We start from the raw sequence: 27,112 nt of genomic DNA, 5'->3' as shown, positions 1-27,112 counted from the left end.
AGGCATTGCCATTTACAATGCCAATAGCTCCAAAATTCACAGTTGTGAGACCTATTGCATTGTAAATTCTTGTTTTACTCTATTTGAAAGTAATTGTGTTCTATAAATAACCGGTGAAACCATTGTGTTTGCTATTTCACAATTAGAAGTGTTCCAGAAAGAATATACGATAGCCCTATTATTTTTGCCTTACTGAGGTGCAAGAGCTAAACTCCACTCCTTAAGGATGATGCTTGCGTATCTCTCATGGTCAACCAATAGCAAAGCCGATGTTTGCGTATCTCTCATGGTCAGCCAATAGCAAAGCCGATGTTTGTGTATCTCTCATGGTCAACCAATAGCAAAGCCGATGTTTGTGTATCTCTCATGGTCAGCCAATAGCAAATCCTGCAATGAAACACAGCATATCCTAATGATGTATTCCTGAAGGTAAAAAAAAGTGCACGATTGAATACCATAAGGGACATTCCATTTGCCAAACCTAAAAAGTCATTGTTAGTCACAGAAGAACACTTGATTTTCACCACATTTCTTCTATCACTTTCCAGTTAAAAATTTGGAAAACATGGTGTAAGAAACTGGGGTATTAATTAAGAAGGGTATCTGCCCACCTCAGGTAATAACCACAGTCTTTGACTGGGTGAACCCTCAAAGTCACAAAACTAACCTTAGCTCAACCCTCTGGTAGCTGTGGCACAGAGCAGGCAGGTTAAACTTAGTGGCACTGTGTAAAGTGTTTATGTAGCACAAAAACAATAAAGTTAAAATGAATTAGACGAATAGAGTAAATTTTAATGAACAAAATGACACCGAAAGGACAAAAATCCAATCAGAGGAACCAGAGATATGAATTTAAAATGTTTAAAATTAAAAATCATGCTAATAAGCACAAAGTGATAATCATAGTCAATGGTTGTGGTAGAACAGGACCTAGGCGCAATTTGATGCTGACCACGACGGAGCGTGGGTCAGATATGCCAACCAGGTTTGTCTTGGGGAAAAGATTTTACCTTCTGACTTTAATATTTCAAGTCTCAATCCATCACAGGAGTACACTTCTAAGACCCCCAGAACCTCAGGGGAGGCACTTAGAGACTAACTTAGAGACTAACATGCAGAGCTGCTGGAACATTTTTCAGCCACAGTCATATGGATTGTGAAAAATCCAAGCATCAAACAAAAAGTGTAGCAAATTTTCCACACCCATTCAGAAAGAGAGCTGTAAAGAAGTAGGGGCATATTTACAAGCCCCTTGCGCCACTGGTGCGTCACGTTGCGTGATGCACCGGCAGCCCAACCTGCTGAGTGATATTTACAAGCACAAATAAAGCCACCGGGCGTGTGCTTGTAAATATCACCCCTTTTCACGCAACACTTTGCATGTTAGGGGCGTGACATGGGTGTTGCTGTGGACGTGCCCCTTCCTGCACAAAAACAATCTTCTCTGTCCTTCTAAACTAACACATTGCTGCGCAGCAAAATGACTTGCAGCACCGCGCTCCGTTAGTTTCTTGTAAATCTGTCCCATAGTATACAGCAGGTGGTGCATTTTGGCTTGCTGGTATGGTAGCAGCACTGTCATTTACAAACAGCACATTGCCATTAAAATTCTCACTAAATATGAATAGACCTGCAGTTTAGTGGTATAACTATATACACAATATCGCACAAACGATAATGTTTGCATATCCGGTTGAGGCTAATGTTTATCATTTGCACACCACTAAGTCAAGTGTGTTGATTTGTTTTGATCCTATTAAAATCTTTGTTTTTATCACTCTTCAGAATTACAAACAATTTACTTAATTTGTTCTTACCTAATTGCTGATATAGTTTGGAATATGTCTATAGTTCATTTAAAGGTATTTATGTTGTTGTGTTTTGCAAAAAAACGAAACTAACAACCTACAGCCTTTCCTTTTACTTCCTTTATCCAAGTAAGATTGTTACCTAGTTCACTTTAACAAAATCCCCTACTTTTGCAGTCAGAGAAATAAAAGTAAACATCAGTTTCCAAATAAGCAGCAATTTGTCAGATGACAGAACATGAAATTTGATCGCTGTCTTTGAATACACAGCAAATGTGAAAAGACAAACACAATTGTTTATTCAACTTCTGATCCCCACCTTGTTTATTTTTGGTGGTCCTGCAGCACCCCCACACCCTAACGTCCAGCGCCTATGCTCACAGGGTGTCAGGCAGAGGCCACAGCAGGATCCAGTGCAGGTCCAATTGTAACTGATCAGCTGGGCAGCTGTAGGGAAAGGTCTTGTTGTGTCCCTGTAGCTCGAGCTCAAGGTCAGCCTTATGACCCTTGGAGTCTACTTCTTTGTCCTGAGTGCAAGATGGAGAGCAGGTCTAGTCTTCAGGGCTCTTCTCAGATCACAGACAGCAGATTCAGTCCTCTTCTGTTCCTAAGCAGGCTGAGAAGTGCTCTGAAGTTGGTGCCTGGAGATGACACGTTTATGCCTGGCACCAGTTGGAAGGGAGGAATGACCCCCTGCGGATGCCATAACTAATTGGGTAGAGGTTCCCAGGGATAACTTTATCCACGTTGGGAATTTTGAAGATAGTCGAAGTGTTCTACCACACTACATTTGGGCTCTAAGGGCTCTGGGTGAAGAGGGGGTGGAGTGTACTATAGTAATCCCAGTGTCTCCCCACATCTAACTCTAAAATCCAGTTTGATGCACTCCCCATAGCCACAGCAAACTCAGAGAAAGAAATACAAGGGTGCCTGCGTTGCGGGTAGATTGTTTTTGTGCAGGAAAGTATACCTTCCTGCACAAAAACAATCAAGAGAGGTGATTTCCTCTGTCTATGTGTGCTGCAAAATGTAGCATTCATAGAAAGAGGAAAAAAATGAGGAGAAATCAAAACATTTCTTCTCATTGCACCTCCCTACGCCTCCCCCGGGGAAGCGTAGCATTCTGATGCATTCCCAGGTTTACGATGTCTCGTAAATCTGGGAATGGGTCAGAATCTATGGGTTTGCGTAGAAACACCAACAGCAACATCCATGGAATGCCCATTTCACACAAAGTGCTGAGTGTAAAGGAGTCATATTTACAAGGACAGGAAAAGCCACGCAGGGAGGCTTTTTGTGTCCTTGTAAATAGGGGGCAGCAAAATGCGCCACCAGAGCATCACAAAAAGTTGATGCACCGGCGGCGCAAGGGGCTTGAAAAATACCCCCCAATAGTGTTTTGACATTCTGTTTCCCTCCTTTGAAGGGAGCCCCAAATCTTATATGTAAACCCAGCAAACCTGTAAAAACAGGCTGTGACACTGTAATGTCAAAGAGAGTCCCACTGTGATTGTGCCTTACTGGCTGGCAGGACAATAGAAGTGCCCTGCCCAAGTGTCAGCTAACATCTGCTTGTGACATGGGAGGCCTCTCTGAAGTGTGCCCCAAGTATCGAATAAAAACCCAGCAGACCTGTCAGTCAGGATATGGCATTCAAGGAAGACTTGACACTTTAATATCAACAAGGATCCTGCTGCCTCTCCTGCACATTCTATCAGGTTCAGATACGTCATCTCTGCCCATCCAAGTCAGCCTATTGTTTGCTCCTGGGAGCCGTTCACACCTCACCACATGGACGCCATCAGCTGCCAGGTATATGTTGGAAGGCACTGAAAGGCCATAGAAGCTTTAGGCAGGACAAGGATAACTTTTAAAAATACATTTCTGCAGCATTTAGAACAAAATCGACATCACCATTACATTGGCTGTATAACAACTATTAAAAATAGTTGTTTCATTATTTTTCTAGGAATTCACATTCCCGGGATACAGGATTAGTATTTAATATTACATCCCAATGTTTTCCTATGGAACAGCCAAACCTGCTACAGTGAAAATAGATTTGAGCGTATTTTTACTTCAAGGACATGTTTAACATTATACATTTGTCCTACTTTTCAATACCATATACCCTGCCCTATGGACAATAAAGCCTACTTAGAGGTGACTTATTCATATTTAAAGGGACTGTTTAGGCCTGTCAAATGGGATTATTGGGACAGGTCGAATTTGCAGTTAAAACGTACACAACCAGACTAGTGGTGGCAAGCCTGCAGTCATGGTTTACTCTGTTGCAGTAGTGTTTGCACAATGAGTTCTGCAGCTCACTGGTGACATTTAGGGGCAGATTTACAATAACTGGCGCATCCCCAGGGATGCGGCAGTTATTGTGCGCCACAGCTCCGCCACCCATGGTGCGCCGCATTTACAATACGGCGCGCCCTGGGGCAAAAAAGGCACAGATGTGTGACGCATCTGTGCCGTAAAGGCGGCGCATTGCTGGAGTTGCGTCGCCAGCACGACGCAGCTCCAGCAATGCTCTGGGGGGCCCCATCTGTCCAATGCTGCGTCAAGCCTTACGCCTGCTTCAAGCAGGCGCAGGGTTTTGACGCAGCATTGGCCTAAAAGTGCCTGCGTAAAATCTTGTAGATTTCACGCAGGCACTTTTGCGAGGCGCACCTGACCCGGAAAGCCCACTCTGCGCCGGAACGCCCACATGTGGCGCAGGGCTTTACAACGTGACGCATCTGCCTAGATGCGTCACGTTGTAAATGGGTCGCAGGGATGCGCCACATTTATGCCACCGTTGCGTGACGCAACGGTGGCGTAAATGTGGCGCAAGTCCGACATAAATCTGCCCCTTAATTTAGAGGTCTTGGCTGCACTGTAGATACAATAGACCAGGGATGTGCGCTCCATTGCGATTGCTTATACAAATTGGCTCCCTTGAGCTTTGAGCCGACGGCTCCTGGACGACGCACCTGCGTGCCGGTTCTGGCATTGAGGCCTTTAACGGTTGTTTGGCGGCCTTCTCTTCCATCCCTAACTATTTTCTCTACTGATGAGGGAAGTTATCCCGAAACCCGAGCCATGTCTCGGGCGATATCCAAAAACCCGGGACATGTATCGGGTCTAGAGATCATCAGTTCTACAAGTACTTACTTGCACCCACTGGGGTGAACCACTCAAGAACTCCATGTACCAGATTCCCGAGGGGCGATCCGGAGGAGGGGCTAGCGGTGTGTGCTCCATTGCGATTGCTTATACAAATTGGCTCCCTTGAGCTTTGAGCCGACGGGCTCCTGGACGACGCACCTGCGTGCCGGTTCTGGCATCGAGGCCTTTGATGGTTGTTTGGCGGCCTTCTCTTCCACCCCTAACTATTTTCTCTACTGATGAGGGAAGTTATCCCGAAACCCGAGCCATGTCTCGGGCGATATCCAAAAACCCGGGACATGTATCGGGTCTAGAGATCATCAGTTCTACAAGTACTTACTTGCACCCACTGGGGTGAACCACTCAAGAACTCCATGTACCAGAATCCCGAGGGGCGATCCGGAGGAGGGGCTAGCGGTGTGCGCTCCATTGCGATTGCTTATACAAATTGGCTCCCTTGAGCTTTGAGCCGACGGGCTCCTGGACGACGCACCTGCGTGCCGGTTCTGGCATCGAGGCCTTTGACGGTTGTTTGGCGGCCTTCTCTTCCACCCCTAACTATTTTCTCTACTGATGAGGGAAGTTATCCCGAAACCCAAGCCATATCTCGGGCGATATCCAAAAACCCGGGACATGTATCGGGTCTAGAGATCATCAGTTCTACAAGTACTTACTTGCACCCACTGGGGTGAACCACTCAAGAACTCCATGTACCAGATTCCCGAGGGGCGATCCGGAGGAGGGGCTAGCGGTGTGCGCTCCATTGCGATTGCTTATACAAATTGGCTCCCTTGAGCTTGGAGCCGACGGGCTCCTGGACGACGCACCTGCGTGCCGGTTCTGGCATCGAGGCCTTTGACGGTTGTTTGGCGGCCTTCTCTTCCACCCCTAACTATTTTCTCTACTGATGAGGGAAGTTATCCTCGAAACCCGAGCCATGTCTCGGGCGATATCCAAAAACCCGGGACATGTATCGGGTCTAGAGATCATCAGTTCTACAAGTACTTACTTGCACCCACTGGGGTGAACCACTCAAGAACTCCATGTACCAGATTCCCGAGGGGCGATCCGGAGGAGGGGCTAGCGGTGTGCGCTCCATTGCGATTGCTTATACAATAGACCAGGGACTTATAGATAATTTAAATATACCAATCAGGAGTATACATATTCTACCATATCAAAAGGAGCACAAGCACGTTACCTCTGGTCAGCATGGGTTAAGTGCTCAGAGTCCTATAGCTGGGAAAAATAAGGTTCCGCAAAAGTTGGGGTGTCTTTGCAGGAATTGCAGATTTCCAACATATGGTGATAAAGCAGTTGCAGGCAATCTTGGTATCATAGTTACTGGATCCTCCTCAAGCTGTTTCTCAGCTGTCCATAGGGAGTGATGCACTCCAAGGTATAAACCAGCAGAACAGGGAAAGGATGCCAGAGCACAACACACATTTCTAGTAGAACATTGTGTTCGAGGGCGGCCCCTGCTCCACTCCTGTGGCTAGTTCTGCAGCTGCTGTAGTACCTACCTCAGAGGCCTTGAGACAAAGGACTCATACATTAAGGGCTTTGCAGACCACTTTCAGCCATGCACCAGTACCACAATGGGGGCCGGAGAGGGGTGTGGGGGTGGCAGAAGTCACCAAGGCCTTCACAAAAAGAAAGATAAACAAACACTTGTGAGCTTCATAGTCAGGCCGCCACCCACACACACACAGCTGGCCCCAGCTGAGCTCATGTCTGGCATCTGCAATCCACAGCAAAAAAAACAGAAAATAAAAAGAGCAAGGAACAGATTGTGTCTTGTTTTCAATTTATAACAGGCTATTTTTAGAAAGCAGGCCAGATCCCTAGAGATTTTCATTACTCCCTGACCCTCTGCCAACAGCTTTTATCTTCCAATTTTGTGTGTGACTGTTTGTCCTCGCTTTTTCCCTATATCACACTTTCTTTGAGTCATTCCCTTTAACCCTGTCTCTCTCATTAATTACACTAAACAATGCTTTACTAACATGCCCTACAAACTACCAGTATTAACAGCACTTGTTTATATGTAGATAATTTTTGTTAATCAATAAACCCCTTGCATGCTTGTGACGGAACCGTTCCGCCACAAGCCTCGGGTGAGCTGCGCTTGTGACGGAACGGTTCCGTCATGGCCCGCTCGCCGCGCCTGCGCAGCGCAAATTCCGCGCCTGCGCTGAGCGTTCTATTGGACGGGCGGGGCCGTGACGGAACCGTTCCGTCACAAGCACAGCTCACCCGAGGCTCGTGACGGAGCGGTTCCGTCACGAGCACGGGAGCGCCGCGCGGCCCCCCTCCCCCTTAGCACTGCGGTGGAATAGCCGCCGCAGTGAAGGGGTTAAAGCATGGCAAATAGAAACACTGCACTACAAGACTATATCCCCCAGAATGCACTGGTTTGTCAAATAAAAATCCAGCACTTGCCAAGTGGTGTCCGGGTGATAAAGAATTATCTGGTAACCATTGCGGTGATTGATCGAAGAAACACCAAATGAAAAGTCCGAATAGGGTCTGATTGGACTGGAAATTGACTATGAATGCATGTATATATGCATATTATAGCGCAAACGTAGCCAAAAGACAGCTCAGTGCTGTACATGGTCAAAGACAAGCATAAAGTCAACAAGTAATAGATAACGCTGGGTTGTGGATGGTGAATGTAATGTTCTTAAAACAGGTTAGTCTTCAACTCTTTTTTCTAGATTGGAGCAGCTCAGGGGCTCTCCTGATGCATACAGGATGCTGTTGTAGATTCTGGGTGCCGAGAGAGAAATGGTCTTCTGTCATTATTTTTTTTTTTACAGTTAGTTTACTATCCGATGGTGTCCCGGCTGCGGGGATTCTAAGAACTGCAAGAGATGGTGAGCTTGTTCGCAAGATAAGCAGGGTACTGGTTGCGATGACTTTGCAAATGATGCAGCTGGTTTTGAAGATGGTGCGGGCCAGCAAGGGGAACCAATGGAGTTCCATCAGGATGGGGGTGATGTACTCATATTTCTTCAGGGCCCTGAATGAGTTGTGCTACCCCCTAAGGAGAGGTAGTGTGGAGTCCGGAAGGCCATGGAGTAGGGCATTACCACCAGTGAGAGGTGAGACTATGAAGGCTCGAGCAGCAGTTCTGAAGTTGCTTTCTGGAAGAAAGGGTTTGACTTTCCTTGGAAGAGAGAACTGATACCAGGACATCTTCATTCCTTTTGGCAATGTTTTCCAAAAGGGTGAGGTTGGTGTCTAAGGTGAACCTAAGTTACTTAGTATTCGGTGAAAGTTGGGGTTCATGTCTGCATGGTGCATGTCATTGAACCTGGTTTGTACGGTCTCTTTTTTGTTGTTCTTGGCAAATAACAGGAATTCTGTCTTGTCTGGGTTGAGCTTCAGGTCGGAGCTGGATATCTATGTCTGGCTGCAGTGCCAGCCATGTTTGAGACATTGGATGTCTGAAGCAGAGGAGACTTTCAAGTAGAGTTGTAAATCATCAGTATATTGATGACTCTTGATGATGCTATCTGTGAGTAGAGCAACAAGGCAGCTCTATTTAAAGGATGAAGATGACAGAAGACAGAATGGAACCCCGGGGGACTCCCCAGGGGTCAGGGATCTTGTGTTACCTAGAGATCCCAATGTGAACAAACTGGAAAGGTAGGAGGGGAACCAGTGAAGGACATCACCAGTGAATCCCATTCGAGACCCCATGATGCACATGAGGGTGGGATGGTCGACTGTGTAAACGGCAACTAAGAGGTCCAGCAATATTAGGAGGCAAAGGCCATCCATTTTCATCGGTGGTCAATAGGGCATCGCCTATGATGCTTAACACCTTCAATGCTAAGGCAATTCTCCCCTGGTGCTAGTGTCTCTTGAATCCCATTGTTCATGACGAGCTCAGCTCGTCATGAGCACACGAGCAGTGTACTGCATGACGAGCTGAGCTCGTCATGAGCATGGAAGGGGTTAAGGTAGGTGTCTGCATGCGGTAGCGTGATCTGAAGCCAGACTGATCGTCGTGCTGGAGATGGTTAGCATTGAAGTGATCTTGGAGTTTTTTGCCGGTAAATGGTAGGTGAGTGATGGGCCAGTAGTTGGCGAGGTCATCGGTGTCTAGTGCAGGTTTCTTTAGGAGTGGAAGGATCTGACCCTTCTTGAGAGCTTCTGGGAAGATGTGTTGAGTGAGGAAGGCATTCTTAATTTCAGGTACGGGTAAGAGAGCATCCCCAGAGAGAGCTTTGAAGAAGGACGATGGTAAGACATCATCTTCACAGGAAGTGGCTTTGAGGGAGTTGAGTGTGTTAGCGACATCAGGAGAGATAGAGCTGTAAGGCTGACCATTACAGGATTCTACAGGAAAGAGTAGGTGTAAGAGATAAAACAGGCTTGGTGTCGTCGATGTGCTATCAGATCTGTATTCTTTCAATGAAGAAGAGGTGGGGGCATTGTGCTTTTCTGTGGAGCGAGGAATAGGTGCGTCCGGCAGGGGGTTGATGCAGTGCTTCGTTGTCTTGAACAGTGTTCTGCTTTTGTTGGTGGCTTCATTGACTGTGTACATACTATAAATATATGGGCTATAACCTGTCCAGTATGCAGCTCCCTACTTATTAACGACCTTTCCACCCCGAGCATTATTATATAATTGCCACTCTTCACACTGACATAATCTCTAATACAGTCTATTATTTAGCCCCTCATCGAAAGGCTTCTAACACCTCCCAGCTCCGTTAGCAACAGGTGCTAATATTCAGTGTATTGGTATTCAATGTATCTGTGTCTGAAGGATGAGAGACCAACTCGGCCTTGCCAAATTCATGATCTATTGGTCACAGTAGATGGCAAAGCTGAGCATTTAACTCACTGAGAAACTTTGGTTGCTCAGGAACTCTGAACGCAAGCACACCGATGTCTGTGTGAGACAACCAGTCACTACTAAAGCACCTCTTCACACAGCAGTATAAAGTGGCTGCCTCACTTCAGGTCATTACAAATATTGTCTTCAGTCTGATATTTTCCTTTAAATCATTGTTTTCAGGCGTGTTAGTCCAGTTAGTTCAATGGAAGCAAATTAAGACTACATCAGAAAGGAGTTATCAAACTAAAGTCAAGGTCGGAAAAGTGTCCTTATGACCAGGAGGGAGGTGGTCACCTTGCAGCAATACAGGGATAAAGAAATGCTAGGAGTTTTTGGGTGAACCAGAGCATCACCTGTCGGATGTGGAGTAGAAGAGGAACCCTTCCAGTGGAAGGAGATGCAGAGCACAGACAAGTACATTTTAATCCTCTGATTCGCCCACAAAGTCCTCAAAATTATTCTTCAAATCTACATTGCTTTGTATGAAGAATACCATTTTTAGGTCTGAATAGAGACAGCTCGCCAACTTGTGTTTTTCCACCCAGATAAATCATAATAAAAATGCATATATGTGTAAACACACATACACACATCTATCTATCTATCTATCTTTCTATCTATCTATCTATCTATCTATCTATCTATCTATCTATCTATCTATCTATCTATCTATCTATCTATCTATCTATCAACTTCAAACTTTGGCAACACAGCGAAAAAAAGAAAATGAAAAGAGCAGGGAACAGATTGTGCCTTGTTTTTAATTTGTAATAGGCTATTTTTGGAGATCAGGCCAGATCCACAGAGATTTTCTTTACTGCCTGACCCTCTGCTGCAATCTTTTTCCATCCTGTTCTGTGTGTGACTGACTATCTATGCTCTTAATCCTCAATAACCTGCTCATTGAGTCATATCTATGTACATAGTAACATCAACTTTGGCAAGTTTAATAAGGCATATAACTTCTTTGCCATTACTACAACCATGACACCACTTCTAACACATCACTTCAAACCTCTTGCGAAGAACCCAGCAATCAGGAAGGTGTTCCCTTCATTGTAAGCAATTTAAAAGGGAAAGGATATGGATATGTACATATATATATTTTTTTCCACTGAAAAAAACAGAGGTTAACCCCTCCCATGCTCATGACGAGCTCAGCTCGTCATGACCGCTGCGCAGCGCCCACGCGCGAATAATTCCCCTGCTGTGCTTGCCGTTCCATTGGAACAGGCGTGGTCATGACGAGCTGAGCTCGTCATGAGCACACGGCCACCGTGGCTCATGACAAGCTGAGCTTGTCATGAGCACCGGGACGCTGCACGCGCCTGCCCTCCCCCCAGCACAGCAGGGGAATTAGCCCCGCAAGGAAGGGGTTAAAGTAACGTTATTGTTAGGTGAAATGTTCAGCAACAATGTAATGTTTTAAACCAAAAAAAAACTGAAATGTACCAGTTCTAGTTATCTTAATTAACTATAACTCATGCCCTAAGGTGACTATAACTTGCGCCGGCCATGCACAGTTTTCTCATCAATAATTTAATTGCAAATGTTGCAGTGATACTATCAATGATGTCATAGAAGATGTCTTGAGTGATGTAACATGTAGGGTAATTAGCTGTGTCTGGTGCGAGCTCGAGTTATAATTACCTTAGGTTTCGAGTTATAGATACTTGAGATAACAATAGTTTTAGTTGGTGAATTTCTATGTTTTTTTTAATTTAATATGTCACGTTCGTATTGAACATTTCACCTAACTATAACATCACTTTAACCTTTGCTTTTTCAGTGAATTTCTATTTTTTTAATAAACATAAAGTAATATCTTGTTACCAAAAGTAGAGCCAACCCCTTACCGGTGGCCAGGCCCTGCTTCAAACCTCTCCACAGGCAGCTAACCACACGCTGCGAGGTTGGCCACAGGCTGCTAACCCCATACTGTGCATGACTTTTCGCGTGGGCCTTTGGTCATGCATGGGGTTGGCCACGGGTCATGGCTTTCAGCATGGCCTTGCATCCAACTCCCCACAGGCAGACAACCCCACACTGTGCACAGCCTTTGGCCATGCGCAGGGGGGGGTTAGCCACAGGGCTTGTCCTGCCGCTAGGCCGTGGGTCTCCCAAGCATGCTGCCAACGTCATGTTGTGCAGTCTTTGACATGAACAGCATAGGGTGGGACTTTGGGCCTTGGGCGCTATCCCTCTGTAGCCATAACATAAATATTATGAGGAGGCCACCCTCCCGAGCCTTAAAAGGCCCCAGGACCTGATCCCCCAGGGCCACATACAATTACACAGGGGAGTGGGATATGCAGTACCCCTCCCTGAGCCTTCTTGGGGCCTGGGGACTCCACCCCCAGGGCCAATTTCTGAAGGAACGGTGGTGCGACCCCCCCTACCCAAGCCTTAATAGACCCCGGGGATCCCATCCACGGGGCAGCATATTATAATAAAAAAGGGAGCGGGGGTGGGGGGGAGCTACGCTAGCAACCAAGATGGCCGCGTAGGCTCCCGGCTCTGCCGACCTTTTACTCCCGCCGGAATATCCTGATATCTATCCTGTTCTTGCGCCCAGCCACGGTGTGTATGAACCTGCCGTAAGGATAATGGTGCTTTCCTGAGATCTCTACCTGCTACGCGGACGAAGATACGTCGAGTGGAAGTTTGCGGCCTAGATCTGCACAGAAGCCGGGGTCTCGGGTACTGGCCCATCCGGGTTTCAGTTCAACATCGGCTGTGGTGGTGCGATTGGGTCCGGTCTACCGGAGTGGAGGGGGGAAATTTAACCTCGCCTTTCGGACTGATGTGAATGGTGTTTGCTGACTTGCTGAAAGTCGTGGAGGGGTGACAATTCAACGTCTGCAGCTGTGCACGGGGACCCTGCCCTGTGACCCGGTAACGGGCCCGCTGGTGTTCGCTGGGTTTGGATCTCCGCCAGCGTTGGCGGCCCTAGGATATCACCGAAACAATCGTTGATTCTCCCTCCCTACTCGCACATCCCCCCCCCTGGGACATCGGGCTTGCCCGGGGAAGCGATCATGATCGAAACTGAGCGTAGGAACGTTGAACGGAATGAGAGTCACCCGTCGCTACGCATCGTGTTGGCAGCCATTGAGTCTATGCATGTGTACGTTGAGTACCGCATTCAGAAGATGATGGCGCGCTTGGATGAGATGGAACGGATTGGCCCGGACCCTACACCACTACGAAAAACAGAGACAACCGAGACACCCAATATGGCCACTCTGATGAAGAACATAGACCTCCTATTGTGTGCGGATCCGGAGCCTTTGCTCAGTGTTTTGGACAATGTGCATAAGCTTGATGCCACCAGGAGACTGTTTAACTCACGATTGCTGCCGACTATGGAAGGACTAATCGATGTACCCACCCCAGAAACTTTTTACGAACACCGTTCTTGGAATGAAACTGCGCCACTTCCCTGTACATTGGCACAGCTAAGATGGCGGACGATTCAACGCTGGGAGTTGATGATGGGGAAGGGAGTCTCAGGATCTGACAATGTCTACGGCACTACTGTGTTGACATTTTGTTTTGTGTTAAGTCCTATTGCAGTCTTATTATATGCTGACTGTCCGGTGGAAGAGGTGGTTTATCCGGAGGGGACACATGTGTCTGATCGGGAGGGGCAGGGGTGAGATCGAGGGACTGAGCTTGACTCAGGTATTGACGGGCACGGGATTCGTTAAACTTAGGATATAGTAAGGCTGGGCGGTGTTTTATGATCCCCTTGTTGAGATGCATATTTGCCATGTGATAGATTCTTTGATTCCGCTTTGGGGATCCATGGTGTGGGCGGGGGGAGAGGCGACCGGGAGCCTGTACGAATATGCCCTCCTCCACTTCTCTTTTCTACCTTGGTAGATTCTTCTTCTTTTAGAAACTAGTTAGTTGGGGCGACAGGCACACTGCTACTGGGGGTTAGGCGATAGCCGTTTGCAGGGGTGCAGGGTGGGGGGATGGGTTTTTTGTTTTCTTTTTGTTATCGTCCATATGGTTTCTTCTCTTTTTTCTTTTTCTCTTTTTTTCTTCTTTTCCACTATTCGTAATATGATCGTACTATCCTGGCTTTGATTTTTAATTTCTTGTATCTGGTTGTCATGACTCTCCTGATGTTTCGATTTCATGGATGGAAAGGTACTGAGGACCCGCACCACAATAGTTGACCGATTATATTGATGCATTTTTTGTGTTGTGCGTAATTGTGCGAGCCTCGCAAGTATACTAGTTGCTCTATGTCTATCCTGTTCTTGTACCAATCCACCCTTACAATAGGTTATGTATGTATGACACCAGATATGACTGTTTAATTTCGCTTTAAAACAATAAAAAGATTTATAAAAAAAAAATAAAAAATGAACGGGCTGCACTGCCTATTTGGGCCCAGGGACCCCATCCCACAGGGCCTCAATTGATTATAGGTCGATGCCCACCCAAGGCACCCAATAACCACACAATGGGGGCCACTGGTGGGGCCATATAGTCCCCATGGCCTCAGCCGGCTCCTCGCATGTTACCGAGCCAGAATTGCTCCCGCCTAGAGGGAGCAGCTGTTGTTTGCATGCTCCCTCCAGGCAGGAGCAATATGTGTTTTGTTTTCCAGCCTGCAGGAGTGCGGGTAGGGATACACAACATAAGTCTGCTCCCAGACAGAGGGAGCATTTTGAAATCTCCCGTAAGCTGGAAGCAGACTTGTCTGTTTACTCCCGTTTGGTACGAGATGTTAAAATGCTCCTGCCAGACCGGAGAAAACATATGTTTCCCCTCCAGCGGTAGTGCGTACTGGGAAACTACTGTGTCAGGGAGTCGGCTACTGGGACACAGTCACTGAGCCGGCCCTGTAAAAAGGGGTTCCAGGGGCCATTCATGACTCGGGGAGGGACAGCTGCGTGGCCGCCTCCTACTTTCTTAAGTAGTCATCCCTGGGGCAGTTGAAGACTCTGGGGTGGGGCCTCGTAGCCCCCCTCCCCTTTATTATACATTTTGGCACCAGGGATGGGCTCACCGGGGCCTGTAATGGCTCGGGCGGGGGGCATTTGCACCCCCTCCCCTTACTTAAAGAATGTGGCCCCAGAAGGATGGGCTTCTCCAGGCCTATCATGGCACGGGGAGGGGGGCCATGTGACCCCTCCCCTTAATTAATCAGACCGGGGAACGAGGTCCCTGGGGACAAAATTGGGCTTGGGGAGGGGGCCCCCGATGCCCCCTCTCCATGTCTTTTTAAAGATGGACCATGGGAGTCCAGCAGTATTGCAGGCAAAAATTGGCAATTTATTTTTCAATTTTCTACCAGGGGGTGGTCTCTCTGGGTTCCCCCTACAGTGCCTAGGGGGCATGGTATACCTACCCTGCCCCATTATTTATATATATATATATTTTAAAGTTCAGGACAGGGGACTAAGTCCTCGAGTCCTGTTTTGGCTGTCAGCAACATTTTTCTCCTGTAGCTGGCAACCAATCAGAGCTCTCGCTCCCGAGAGAGTCTCACTCTCGCGAAGCGAATTGGCCTAAGAGGAAAAAAACTCTTCGGGCCAATCAGAACGCTCAATTTTTAAAAAATTGTATTCGAGAGACTCTCTTGAGAGTCCTTCAGATCCAACCGTCCAGATATACAATTATTTTTAAACCTTAATTTCTCAAAAACTACTGAAAGGATTTACACCACATCACAAAATGCACAAGACCAAGATCTAGCTTCCTGACAAATTTGGCGTTATTCCATTCAGCAGTTTTTGCGAAAACACATTTGACAAAAGCCTATGGAAAATGAATGGGGATAAAGCTTTTTGAGAACCCCCTTTTTTTAAGCCCCAACTATATATTCACTGAAAAGAAAAAAAAGGTAACAACAATGTTTTAGTTAGTAAATAGAATTAAAAAAACTTAGAAATTCACACAAAAAACAAAGGTTACAGGGACGTTAAAGTTAGGGTCAGATTTTACTCATACAAAACCAGAGAAATTCAGCTGTTATAGTTACCTGAATTAACTATATCTCGCGCCCCCGCTATGCACTGCTTATGACCTCACATATTACATCACACATGACATGGTCAGTGACATCGCTGATGACATCTGAAATGACATCAGTGATGGCATCATCCACAGCATCTCTGATGCATTCACTCACACCCCTATAGAATATTTTATACACCCACTCCCACACAACCATTCACAAACCCATTCAGAGAGCCATACAGGTACTTACACACCCACTCACTGATTCATAGATCTACACACACATCCACTTGCTCACCCATACTGCCACTTATACACCCACTCACTCACTAATACAGCCATTGACATATCCACTCATACACCCATACAGGCACTCAAACACTGAGTGAGTCAGCCATAGAACTACTCCCACACCTAGACACTCACCTATACAATCAATCACACAGCCACTTACTCACCCAAACAATTATACACACACCCTCTTACTCATACAAATAGTAAGACATACTCACTCACCTATACGGTTTGCGACAGAAGCACGCATTCATCTATAGAGCCACTCTCATATTCACTCACTCACGCATACAGTCACTCATGTACCCCGTCACTCATCTATACTGCCTTTCACATACCGAGTTACTCACCCATACTGACACATGCACTCAATCACTGACACAGCCATACAGACACGCACTCACCCGTACAGCTCCTCAGACACGCACACAGTACCCCATGCAGCCACTGACTCACCCACTCACTTATCCATATAGGCAGTCACACACCTCCTCACCCACACACACAGACACCCAGACAACCATAAAGGTAGTCAGACAACCAATCAATCACCCATATAGCTATTCATATACCCACTAACACACTCATACACCCACTTAGACATCAACTGACAGACAGCTACACTAATTTACACAACCAGTCACTCACCTATGCATTTATTGAGACATCTAATCACTTACTTATACAGTCAGTCATGCACCCAGAGTCATCCATAAAGACACTCACACACCCACTGATTCACAAATACAACTTAGTGTGTATATATATATATATATTTTGCATGTGAACAAGGGCTGTTCCAGCCCGAAACGCGTCTTGCCCTTCTATCCAGCTGAAAATGCAATAAAGAAACCTGTAATTTATCTTGGTGATCCGTCTCCTGCTTGCTTCGCCGATCCGAGCTGGGATTTGAGGTGGTGTTTGGAGTTTTTCGTGCACATATATATATATATATATATATATATATATATATATATATATATATATATATATATATATTGAACACTCATACACTTTTAAAAAACAGTCATTGGATGATTTTATCACCGATGACATCAGTGATGTAATTTGAGATGTCATCAGTGATGTCATGAGTGAGGTCACCAACCAGAAACAACGAGTTTGGAGAACAACTATCTAACCTGATTGCACAAGATGCTCTCGGCGATTCCAAAAACCTAATTCTTGGTGACCTGAATCTCCGTTGGAACGAAACTCATAACCCTCTAATCAGATCGCTATCCAGCCTCCTCGCTGACAACAACCTTACTCAACACTGCACCGAGGAGACTCATTACAAAGGAGCCATACTGGACGCCATCATTGCACAAAAGAATTCAATCACGGTCAACCACATACTTCCCGTTGACAGGTCAGATCATCATATGATCTTATTTCACATCAATCACCCCATCATCCCGCTTAAACCTCCCCAAGACCCCCCAAATGGTCGAGAAACCTCTCCCAAGTACCCCAAGACATCCTAGAAGGTCAGCTAAGTTCACTTCTTCCAGACAACTCTCTGCACCTTTCGACCAATGATCTCATCGACCACTACAACTCCGAGCTAGTCTCCATTCTCGATAATCTAGCTCCTCTAAAGCTCAAAAGAAGCCGTGCCACCCCATCTAGAACCTGGTTCAATGCGGACCTCAACGCAGAAAGAAGATCCCTGAGAGCCAAAGAAAGAAAGTGGAGAAACAACCCAACAGCCATCCTTCGCTTACAACTAAAATCAGCCCGCAGGAAGTATAACAACCATATCAAAAACAAGAAATCCAGCTTCTTCCGAGAGGCACTAGCCAATTCCAAAAACAGACCTAAGGAGCTCTACAACATAATCAGACAGCAAACATCCAAGCCTCTGCCCACACCCCTGCAGACGTCCAAAGAACTATGCGATAACTTCGCCAGCTTCTTCAACGATAAGGTCTTAAAAATCAAATTATCTCTAGACATCAACAACTTACACCTCCCGAAGAGCAACGCGGCTATCCCACAGGCCCTCCCATCCGGCCCCTCTCCCCTCCTTTGGCTAAGCTTTCGCCACGTGCAGGAAACTGAGATAATCTCGTTGATCTCGACCTCCAAACCATCAGCACACATCTCAGACCCCATTCCTCCCTCACTAATCAAAAAAATGAAGCTCACCTTAGCACCTATCTGGGGCAAAATCATAAACAGCTCCCTACAAAGCGGAGTGGTCCCCGACTGTCTAAAAATGGGACAAGTCACCCCTTTGCTGAAAAAACCCGGTCTTGACTCTACTGACTTGAACAGTTTCAGACCGATATCTAACCTCCCTCTGCTCGCTAAAACACTGGAACGCTGCGTACTCCTGCAATTGACACATCATCTGGACAACATCAATCTCCTGGACCCCCTCCAATCCGGCTTCAGACAAGGCCGCAGCACAGAAACCGCGATGCTGAACATCAGAGACGACATTCACGGTTCTCTTGACGCTGACAAGTGCTGCCTCCTCATACTCCTTGATCTATCCGCAGCTTTCGACACGGTGGACCATAAGCTCCTCATAAAGGCTCTGCAAAGAGCGAGCCTCGGCGAGGTAGTTCTCGAGTGGTTTTCCTCCTTTCTACATAACCGCTTGCAAATAATAAAAATGAAGAACTTCACCTCCGAAACCCAGCAAGTCAACAAGGGTGTCCCCCAAGGATCAGTACTTTCTCCTCAGCTCTTCAACATCTATATGGAACCGCTCGCCAAACTACTCAGGAATGCCAACATCCACTTCCACCTCTACGCGGATGACACGCAGATCTACCTGGAAACCTCTTCTCTTAATGACATCCACAGACTAAATGCTGTCTTAAATGATGTTCAAGATTGGCTGACAAAGAATCACCTGAAACTCAATCCCGACAAGACCGAAACTCTTCTCATCTCAAACAAAGAAGACAACCCTCAAATCATCGAGTGGCTGAAGTCGATCGATGCTCCTAAAGGTACTCTCACGCTAGCTGATTCCGTAAAATCTCTGGGTTTCACCCTAGACCCCAAACTAACCTTGACAAACCACATTAAGAACTCGGCAAAAAGTGCATTCTTTAACCTCAGACTTCTGAACAAAATCAAACCTTTCATTCCCAACAAGGACCTTAAACCAGCCATCCCCAAATCGCACCTGGCTCCATTAAAAACAACATTGCATGCGGCAGCAAGAATGATCACAGGATGCAAAAAATCTGACCACATCTCCCCAGCACTCAAAGAACTCGAATGGCTCCAGGTGGAAATGCGTAGTACCTTCAGAACGGCCTGCCTAACCCACAAGGCCCTCCATACCGGAAAACCAGAATACTTGGCAAACAAGCTCACAAAAGCTGGCCAAACTAGAAATTTGAGAAGCTCTAACTCCCTGCTGCTCATCCTACCAAAAACCAGAAAGAAGAAAACTGCGGACTGCTCCTTCACAGGAAATGCCCCCAAAATATGGAACTCTATCCCCCCGCACATCAGAACCATACCGTCCTATGCGGAATTCAAGAGCCAACTCACCATCCCCAGAACTATGTGTTATCTCTGTATCCTACTACCAAGAAGTCCTACTGTACGAACTTTTCCTCCTCCCAAATTGTCTTTCGTTGATCGCCTTTATTTGTTACGTGGCTTGTTGTTCACCTTTTTATTCCTTTTACTGTAAAGCGCTCTGCTACCCTCGGGTCGTGTTAGCGCTATAGAAAACTTCTAATTAAAAAATTAAAAAATAATAATACCATGTCATGAGTGGTGTAATATGTGAGGTCATAAGCACTGCATTGCGGGGGCATGATTTATAGTTAACTCAGGTAACTGGAACGGCTGAATTTCTCTGGTTTTGTATGAGTAAAATCCAACCCCAACTATAACGTTCCCTGTAGCCTTTGTTTTTTTTTGTGAATTTCGAAGGGTTTTTTAATTCTATTTGCTAACTATAACGCCCCTGCAAACTAGCAGTCATGTTTGCAGAGTGGTGGTGAAAGGGTGCTGGACCTTCGACCAGCTCTGAGGAATTCCGCTGTGTAGGACTTACAGGAGGTACCAGGAGGGCTTCTTGACCCCCAAGGTCCCTCTGGAGCCAAGGGAACATTATCCCCCAACTAGTAGAACAGTGGGAGGCACGTTTTTAAAGTAGTGGTGAAAGGGGGTACGGCTTCTGACAACTTCCCAGCACTCCTGCTGTGTGGGACTTACTGGAGGTAACAGGAGCCCTCTTCTGTCTCTCCCCTGTATTTATCTGGGTTTCTCATGGTTTCACTTTCACACGCTGTCTCATTGAACGGTTGATGATATATAACCTAGGAGCACTCTTAATAATTCTCGGCCTATTACAAGCCAGCTGGGTTTTATCGACCTCTGGAGGATGAGAGGCTGGGTTGGCCATGCCTCAGAGCGAACATGTCACCCACAGGTTACACACACATAGGTCTGCAGCCGGCGATTAACTCACCGAACTCAACCATTATGGGGTGTGGGTATATTAATGTCCGCGCGATGATTCATCCAGGTTTACTTTATCCTCTTCTATAGGTACTGTGTGCACTTCCGCCTCAAGCAGGTGGGGTCGGCCTGCCGTCTGCACTCCTGGACCAGCCAGCTGGTGAGAGAGAGGCAGGTCTGCGTGGAGTGCCAGTCCCACGCCATGGGCAGCAGGGGGCGCTGCGAGGGAGATGGGCTGGAAGGCTCCAGGTAAGTGCATTCTGCACCGCAGCGCACCTTTAACTGGGTGTGCATGACGCGGGCCCGTGCAGTGCTCACTATTTACAATATATGCATGGCTCCTAGTGCAGGCTCGGCCCTATAGTTTAGGGTGAGGCACAAGCGTTAGCTCATTTGCATTGGCCACGCCCCCCAAATAAGTGCACACTGCCTCAGGCCTGCGCCAGTTCACATTTAGCGCCGACATGAACCATATTACAGAAGGAGCTTTACAAGCATGGCCGGACTGGGCAAGTAAAGCAGCCATGGCAAATTTTGTCAGACCAGCTCCCCACATGGGGCATAGCGAGCGACCGCAGCGAGCCTGACCACTACAAGGGGATTGGGGAGTTTCCTCCTCCAAGAAAATGTTGGAAAAATAGCAAAAATTGCACATTCTACAAAACATTTTTCATTATATATTCAATTGTATTTGTTTTTAAATGATGTAAAGATGACCCTACAGTGCACTAGGATACCGCAATGTTTATGTGGGGAAAGGATGTGACATAATGGCCAGAGCTGCCGACTTGAGAGCTGGAGAACCAGTTTCTAGTCTCCGCATGGGCTCGACATCCTGTGATTCTAGACAAATCACTTAATCTCCACATAAATTAATGTGCTCTTAATTGGGATTCATGAAAAGCGCTGGTGTTCATGATTAAGTGCTGGTGCTGAGCACCGGAAACCAACGGCTCAAATTAAGCACTGACTGTGTACGGTGTCAGAGCATTTTACATCACATACAGAGATAATGAATCATATATGTGTAAATCAGTGTATGGAAAATGTTACATAAGACAAAGGGGACTACAAGGTGTAGGAGTTGCATCATCAATCCGGGAGGCATTTTTAAGAGTGCTTGGTCTGGAGAGGCGCAAACTCAGGATTCAGAATGCAATACAGTGGTAAGGGTTAACTTTACAAATAATAATTTTTTTCTACCCAAACAAACCCTTTTTAGCAATCTTAGGATATTGAAAGACTGGGGAAACCTACATTACAATTGTAACTACACAGCTACAAAAGGATCTCTGTGGCAAAAGCAGTAACCCACTGAGCTGTGCACATAAAATACTGTTCTGTGATCTTCAAAGTGCACATTCTTTGCGGCAGGCATATTAAACGTCTACGTTACCGTAGATGAGTCAAAACTGCCACTAGACAAAACTCAGATGAGCAGGTACATTAATCACTAGAGTTATCTTGGCACTTTTATTGTTGCCTGAAAACATTTGGGAGCATATTAGCAAAAACCTCGTTGAAATTGTCGCCGTTTTAGCGGCAGGAAACTGCAGCTAAAACGGCGATAATTTTACCAAGGTTCTTGCTAATATGCCCCTTGGATATTCAAGGAACTCTGTAATGCTTTCAAAACTGTTGCACTGCTCCAAACTGGGACCCAGAAAAAAAGCCCCCCCCCCCCCCCCCCCCCCCCCCCACACCCTTTCAGCCTCCCTGGGAAACGCTTGATGCCCTGTATGGCCAGTCCGACCTTGTTTGCAAGCACCCGAGCCCCCTTCTGTAATACTTTTGAGCTCTGTGGGGGCAAAAAGCAAGTGCAAATGCCCTTTGTGCCTCTTTGACACTATCTTTAATATGGCTCCTGGTTTCACACACCACTTACCGCAGACCTTCCTAAGGGGAACACGAACCCCAGCCTTGCACTGTGCAGACGGTGGGAGTGGTAAGGGAGTTTTCATAGCGCCCTGGGGTTTTGTAATCATCAAACTAATGCTCTTGACTAAATAAATGTCTCTAAGGTCTTCCCTTATGATGCACCGAATCCCATTGATTTCCTGGAGGTATCCATATGTGGACAAGAGTAGCTGAAAGAACCCCCAAATAGGAAAATTTAAATAACTCGCTTTTAAATATGCAGCAAGCGTTTCCCAGCACAGAAATCTAGTGCATATTTCCTCTGGCTTTTTTTCATGCTGCAATCCCCGGTTGAACACCCCTCCCAGCACATCAATGGGATTGCCATTTCCTCAGTGGTATGAATTGTAATGCACACCTGCTTCCTGGTGTGCACGTCAGAAAGACATGTTATCCCTTTCACATTTCGGAATTTAGTAGAACAAAAGGTGATGTGTGTAATGCTTGCAAACCTCCTACTGGCAACCCATCGTGGCTGCATTCCTCTCATTTGTTTTTGCCCTCTGTGCCACTCCAGACTGGGAGCAGCCATATGCAAATCAGTCTAGTTCCACTGCTAGGGCAAAGCCCCTCTAAGTGGGAACACAAGTAATCACAGGGCGCTTCCAGCCTTGGGCCTCTGTAGGGCAGTGCAGCTTGGCTCGTAAAGCGCAGTGAGTAACTCACTTCAGGGCACATCCGTTGGACTTACAAGGCCATTAAAACAACAGAAGTTGATGGGTAGAATGCTCATAACGAATGTATGACGTTACAACGCATGCTTTTACCACGCATGCTGTTACAACGCAGGTTTTACTACGCATACCATTACAACGCATTACACTTGGGGGTGCTGGATAGTGAATAGTTTAATTTACTATTCCAACTCCAGTCCCCGTGGACACTAGGGAAGGTGTTGGATAGTAAATTAAAACTATTCCCTATCCTAGAGCGCCCCCCAGTGTAATGTGTTGTAATGGTATGCGTAGTAAAACCTGCGTTGTAACAGCACTGCGTGGTAAAAGTTGCGTTGTAATGGTTGTAAACCCTCATAACAATCTCCGTCACAGGTAGTCTCTCTGGGCTGTATTCCATTCCATTGCTTTTTTGCCCACTGGACCACACCAGATGGGAGCACCCTCATGCAGATCAGTCTTGGTTCTCCTCCAATAGGAACTGTCCAGCCAACAGCCAGGACGTGTCTCCTCTGCATAGAAACATAAGACACCCCAGAAGAGTTTCACCTTTGATCCTCAGCGTGGCGCAGCTTGGACCCTATTGCATAGCAAACACTGTACTCAGACCTGTTTTATTCTTGTTGGGCTTTGTCAGTGAGGTGCTGGTTTGGTCCTGTGGCACTGGGAACATGCTACCCAGGCCAGTTTCATTCTTGTTGGGCTTTGTCAGTGAGGTGCTGGTTTGGTCTTGTGGCACAGCGAACATGCTACCCAGGCCAGATTCATTCTTGTTGGGCCTCGTCGGTGAGGTGCAGCTTGGATCCTGTGATACAGTGAGCATGGTAACCAATATCAGAAAGTTGCCTGCCTAGATACTTCAAAAGGCCCTAGAGGCAGGGTCCCAATATTAACACAAAAACAAAAAACACTGGCGCAGACAGATGCAGATATCAAATGATCCAACAATCACATTATTTTATCGGAATAGTTTTTCATTTTTATTTCCATGTTATCAAAACCACTTTATAAAGCTTTTGCAGAATAAATACATAACAAAGTAATGCTCAACAACAGATTTATAAATATACCATGTCCCACACACCTCACTCAGAATACACAGTCAAACTAGCTTGCATTCCAGATAACACAAACATTCATACTATACAGCACGAAACAATATCAACACATCAACAGGTACATCAAGATGGTAAAACTGCCACATGATGGTTGGATGACAGGTTCTCATATATCATCCTAAGGGTAGGGGTAGGAACAATCCAGCTTCCAAAAACAGTTTAAACGCCAACGCGCGTTTCGGTGACTAGCCACAGACGGGGCAACACCTTCATCAGGGCGAGGATGGACAAGTGGTGTGGGACAAACACACCTGTACGTCAACGGCGAAAAAACAATTCCCACAGATACTGTTAAACTCAAGGGTGGATGACTATACTCCGGTTTGATCAAGCGTTGTCCGAGTAGGTCCTAGTCAGGCTTCCAGTCCAATAGATAGCCGCGGAGGGCAGCCAAGAGAGCCACGCGTGGAGATTTATAGAGGGGCTATGGCAGAAGCTCAGACTCGGTACAGGTCTCCAAAAAGGTTCAATTGTTTCATGATATGAGGATAGCTTCTTCCGGACAGAATTATTCCGGGATACGGCGTCGCAGATTTTCCTGCGCATTCATACATGGTTAGCAAAATGGCATTTGCACATGTTAGTTTCCTAGCAAGGGGAGAGAGCACTTTTCTCACACCCAAACCATCACCATCCTGGATAGGAATTTACTCCTGGCCTTGACAGAAGTAAATCCTCGACCGTATCCAGGGTGGGCACAGGTTTTTAAAACATCTGTGAATGGCCACAATTTAAGGGATGCCAATGACTCTGGAATGCAATCCTGCTCTGCAATACCCAATTCCCCTCAGAGCAGATTTACTCTCACTTACAAGTTTGACATACTTAGGTGATATTACATCTGTGTAAATCAATTTCACAACTATAACTTTTTTTTAATTTATTTTATTTACACTGGTATGTCATGCCATTTGGGCGCGTAAGTAAGTTGAACCTTGTGAATCAGATCAACGTTCAGTCCAGCTGTTGGCATAAGAGGAAACACTGGCTAAGGGTGAGAATCCCTGTTTTTAATACATAAGTATAATATGTTTCCAATCTTTAACAAAGTGGTCTTGCACTCTAGAAACAACTAATGAATAGATGGTAACGGCTATTAGTGTCAAACACAAATATAGAGTTCGATCTTCCCAGACAACAAATCAGTAGTCGTTGCAATTTGATTGTAGGCAATAATTCCTTTTATTCCTTGAAAAATTTAATAAAAACACTTCACGCTATGGACAAGACTGCTGACGCGTTTCGTCCCCCTTGGGACTTCTTCAGGGCTTGATAAGTAAAACACATATGGCCAATATTCTTTAAAGTGTAACCAATTCAAGTAGATGGGGGTCGGTATCTCCCTAGTGTCTGTAAGTAACATCCGGTTCAAAAAACGTTTTTTGAAACTAATAGCTGTTACCATCTATTCATTCGTTGTTTCTAGAGTGCAAGACCACTTTGCTAAAAATGTATGTTGGATGGATTGTACCCACCTTTCACAGGTCGTATGAAGGTCACGTCTTGGGTTCTTTGCACCTAGGTTATACTATAATATTGCAGCCACTATACGTCATTGTAACTGGTGCTGGATTTTGTTGCCTTGACCTTCTCTTTTGAGTCTTTATGTTCCCAATCCTATCCAACTTGGCGGACATGTTTAAGCTCTTTTGTGATGGAGCGAGCTACAAGCAGATGCACTCACCTGGGCTCATCAAGACTTCTCTGTGGACATTCCAATGGACATGTAGAGTTCGATGCAGGGGTCTGAAGTTACTCCTCGCTGAGGAGAGGCAATAAGGGAAACTTAGAAGTGTGAACAAGAAGGGGGGGGTCCCGTGACACTTCGGACTTGCGCAACATAACAAATATCGCCTTTTTGTCAATTCTTGACCCACCTTCCTCCTTTTCTTTTCTAGAACATTCTGGACTTCCGCTTCAGTTCCTGGGTGCCAAGGCTCGTGGGTTCGAGAATCTCTCCAGGAGGACTGCACGTGCCCCCAGTACTCCTACCTCTTTGTGTGATGGCACGGTCTGACAGCAAATATTGGGGGACCATAAGCCAAGACTACCTGGGCCCAATGGGAAAGAGGGCTGAAAGAGAGTGGAAGAACCCCCACCCACTGTGCCGTCCCTCGTGGCGCTTTCTCCTTGGACACCATGGATGACGTATTATTTATCAGAACTCTGCATTGCACCAAAGCACAAGGGAGGGTCGGTGTCTTTTTTATTTTTTAACATTCATCCTTCTGTCTCTCACATGAGCACAACTTGGTCCTGTAGCTCTTTCTGTTTGTGCGTTTCCTGCAGCAGAATTGTAGCTAAAACCACTATCATGCAATCGAATGTAATGTTTTTTTAATGGGTAAAATCAAAGTGGAATAATGGTGGCCTTGTTTGAAAGCAAGGAACTGGGCGATTTTGGGTTGCAAAAGCATAAGATTTCGTTTTCACTTTCCTTCTATAAAGGAATAACACCAGCAAAACCACTTTTCACACAATTATATATTATTTACTTTTTTAAAAATGATGCAAAATTAATAAAATCAAGGTTCATACTGTCACATGTTTGAAAGGTAGTAATTTACAAATGTGGGGTTCAAAAGTTAGAGAATCTTCGTTTGTGGGGCATAACATCTTATTTCAAAAAATTTATTATTCCTTGAAGATTGAGCGTAGGTAAAGATTTGTAGCTGAAAGATACCAGGTGAGTATGCAAACCAAAATTCAGTTGTTTTATTGACTACTCAAAGGACAAATCATAAACACACCATAATGAATACATATGTCTGGGCTGTCCTGTTGTCAGTGTTTATTTTGTGTTTGGATTTCAGTATTTTCTTAACGTTTTGAAATCAGTGCTTATCCTTCTTTCTGCAACTGCCTAACCCC

At 45.9% G+C, this 27,112-nt stretch overlaps 1 protein-coding gene across 1 annotated transcript in view; it reads left to right on the top strand.

Moving 5' to 3' along the window:
- Nucleotides 1-26,718, top strand: part of LOC144791577 (somatomedin-B and thrombospondin type-1 domain-containing protein-like) — a 282,311-nt gene extending 255,593 nt beyond the window's left edge. Inside the window, exons 4-5 of the mRNA XM_078666298.1 lie at nucleotides 20,623-20,781; nucleotides 26,140-26,718. Of these exons, the coding sequence (XP_078522424.1) occupies nucleotides 20,623-20,781; nucleotides 26,140-26,245 (265 nt within the window). The 3' untranslated portion in view covers nucleotides 26,246-26,718. The remainder of the gene's footprint in view (nucleotides 1-20,622; nucleotides 20,782-26,139) is intronic.
- The last annotated feature ends 394 nt before the right edge of the window (nucleotides 26,719-27,112 follow it).

The sequence above is a fragment of the Lissotriton helveticus genome, chromosome 11 (genome assembly GCF_964261635.1).
Source record: "Lissotriton helveticus chromosome 11, aLisHel1.1, whole genome shotgun sequence".
NCBI classification, from domain to species: Eukaryota; Metazoa; Chordata; class Amphibia; order Caudata; family Salamandridae; genus Lissotriton; species Lissotriton helveticus.
This window is presented reverse-complemented; position numbering and strand designations above follow the sequence as displayed.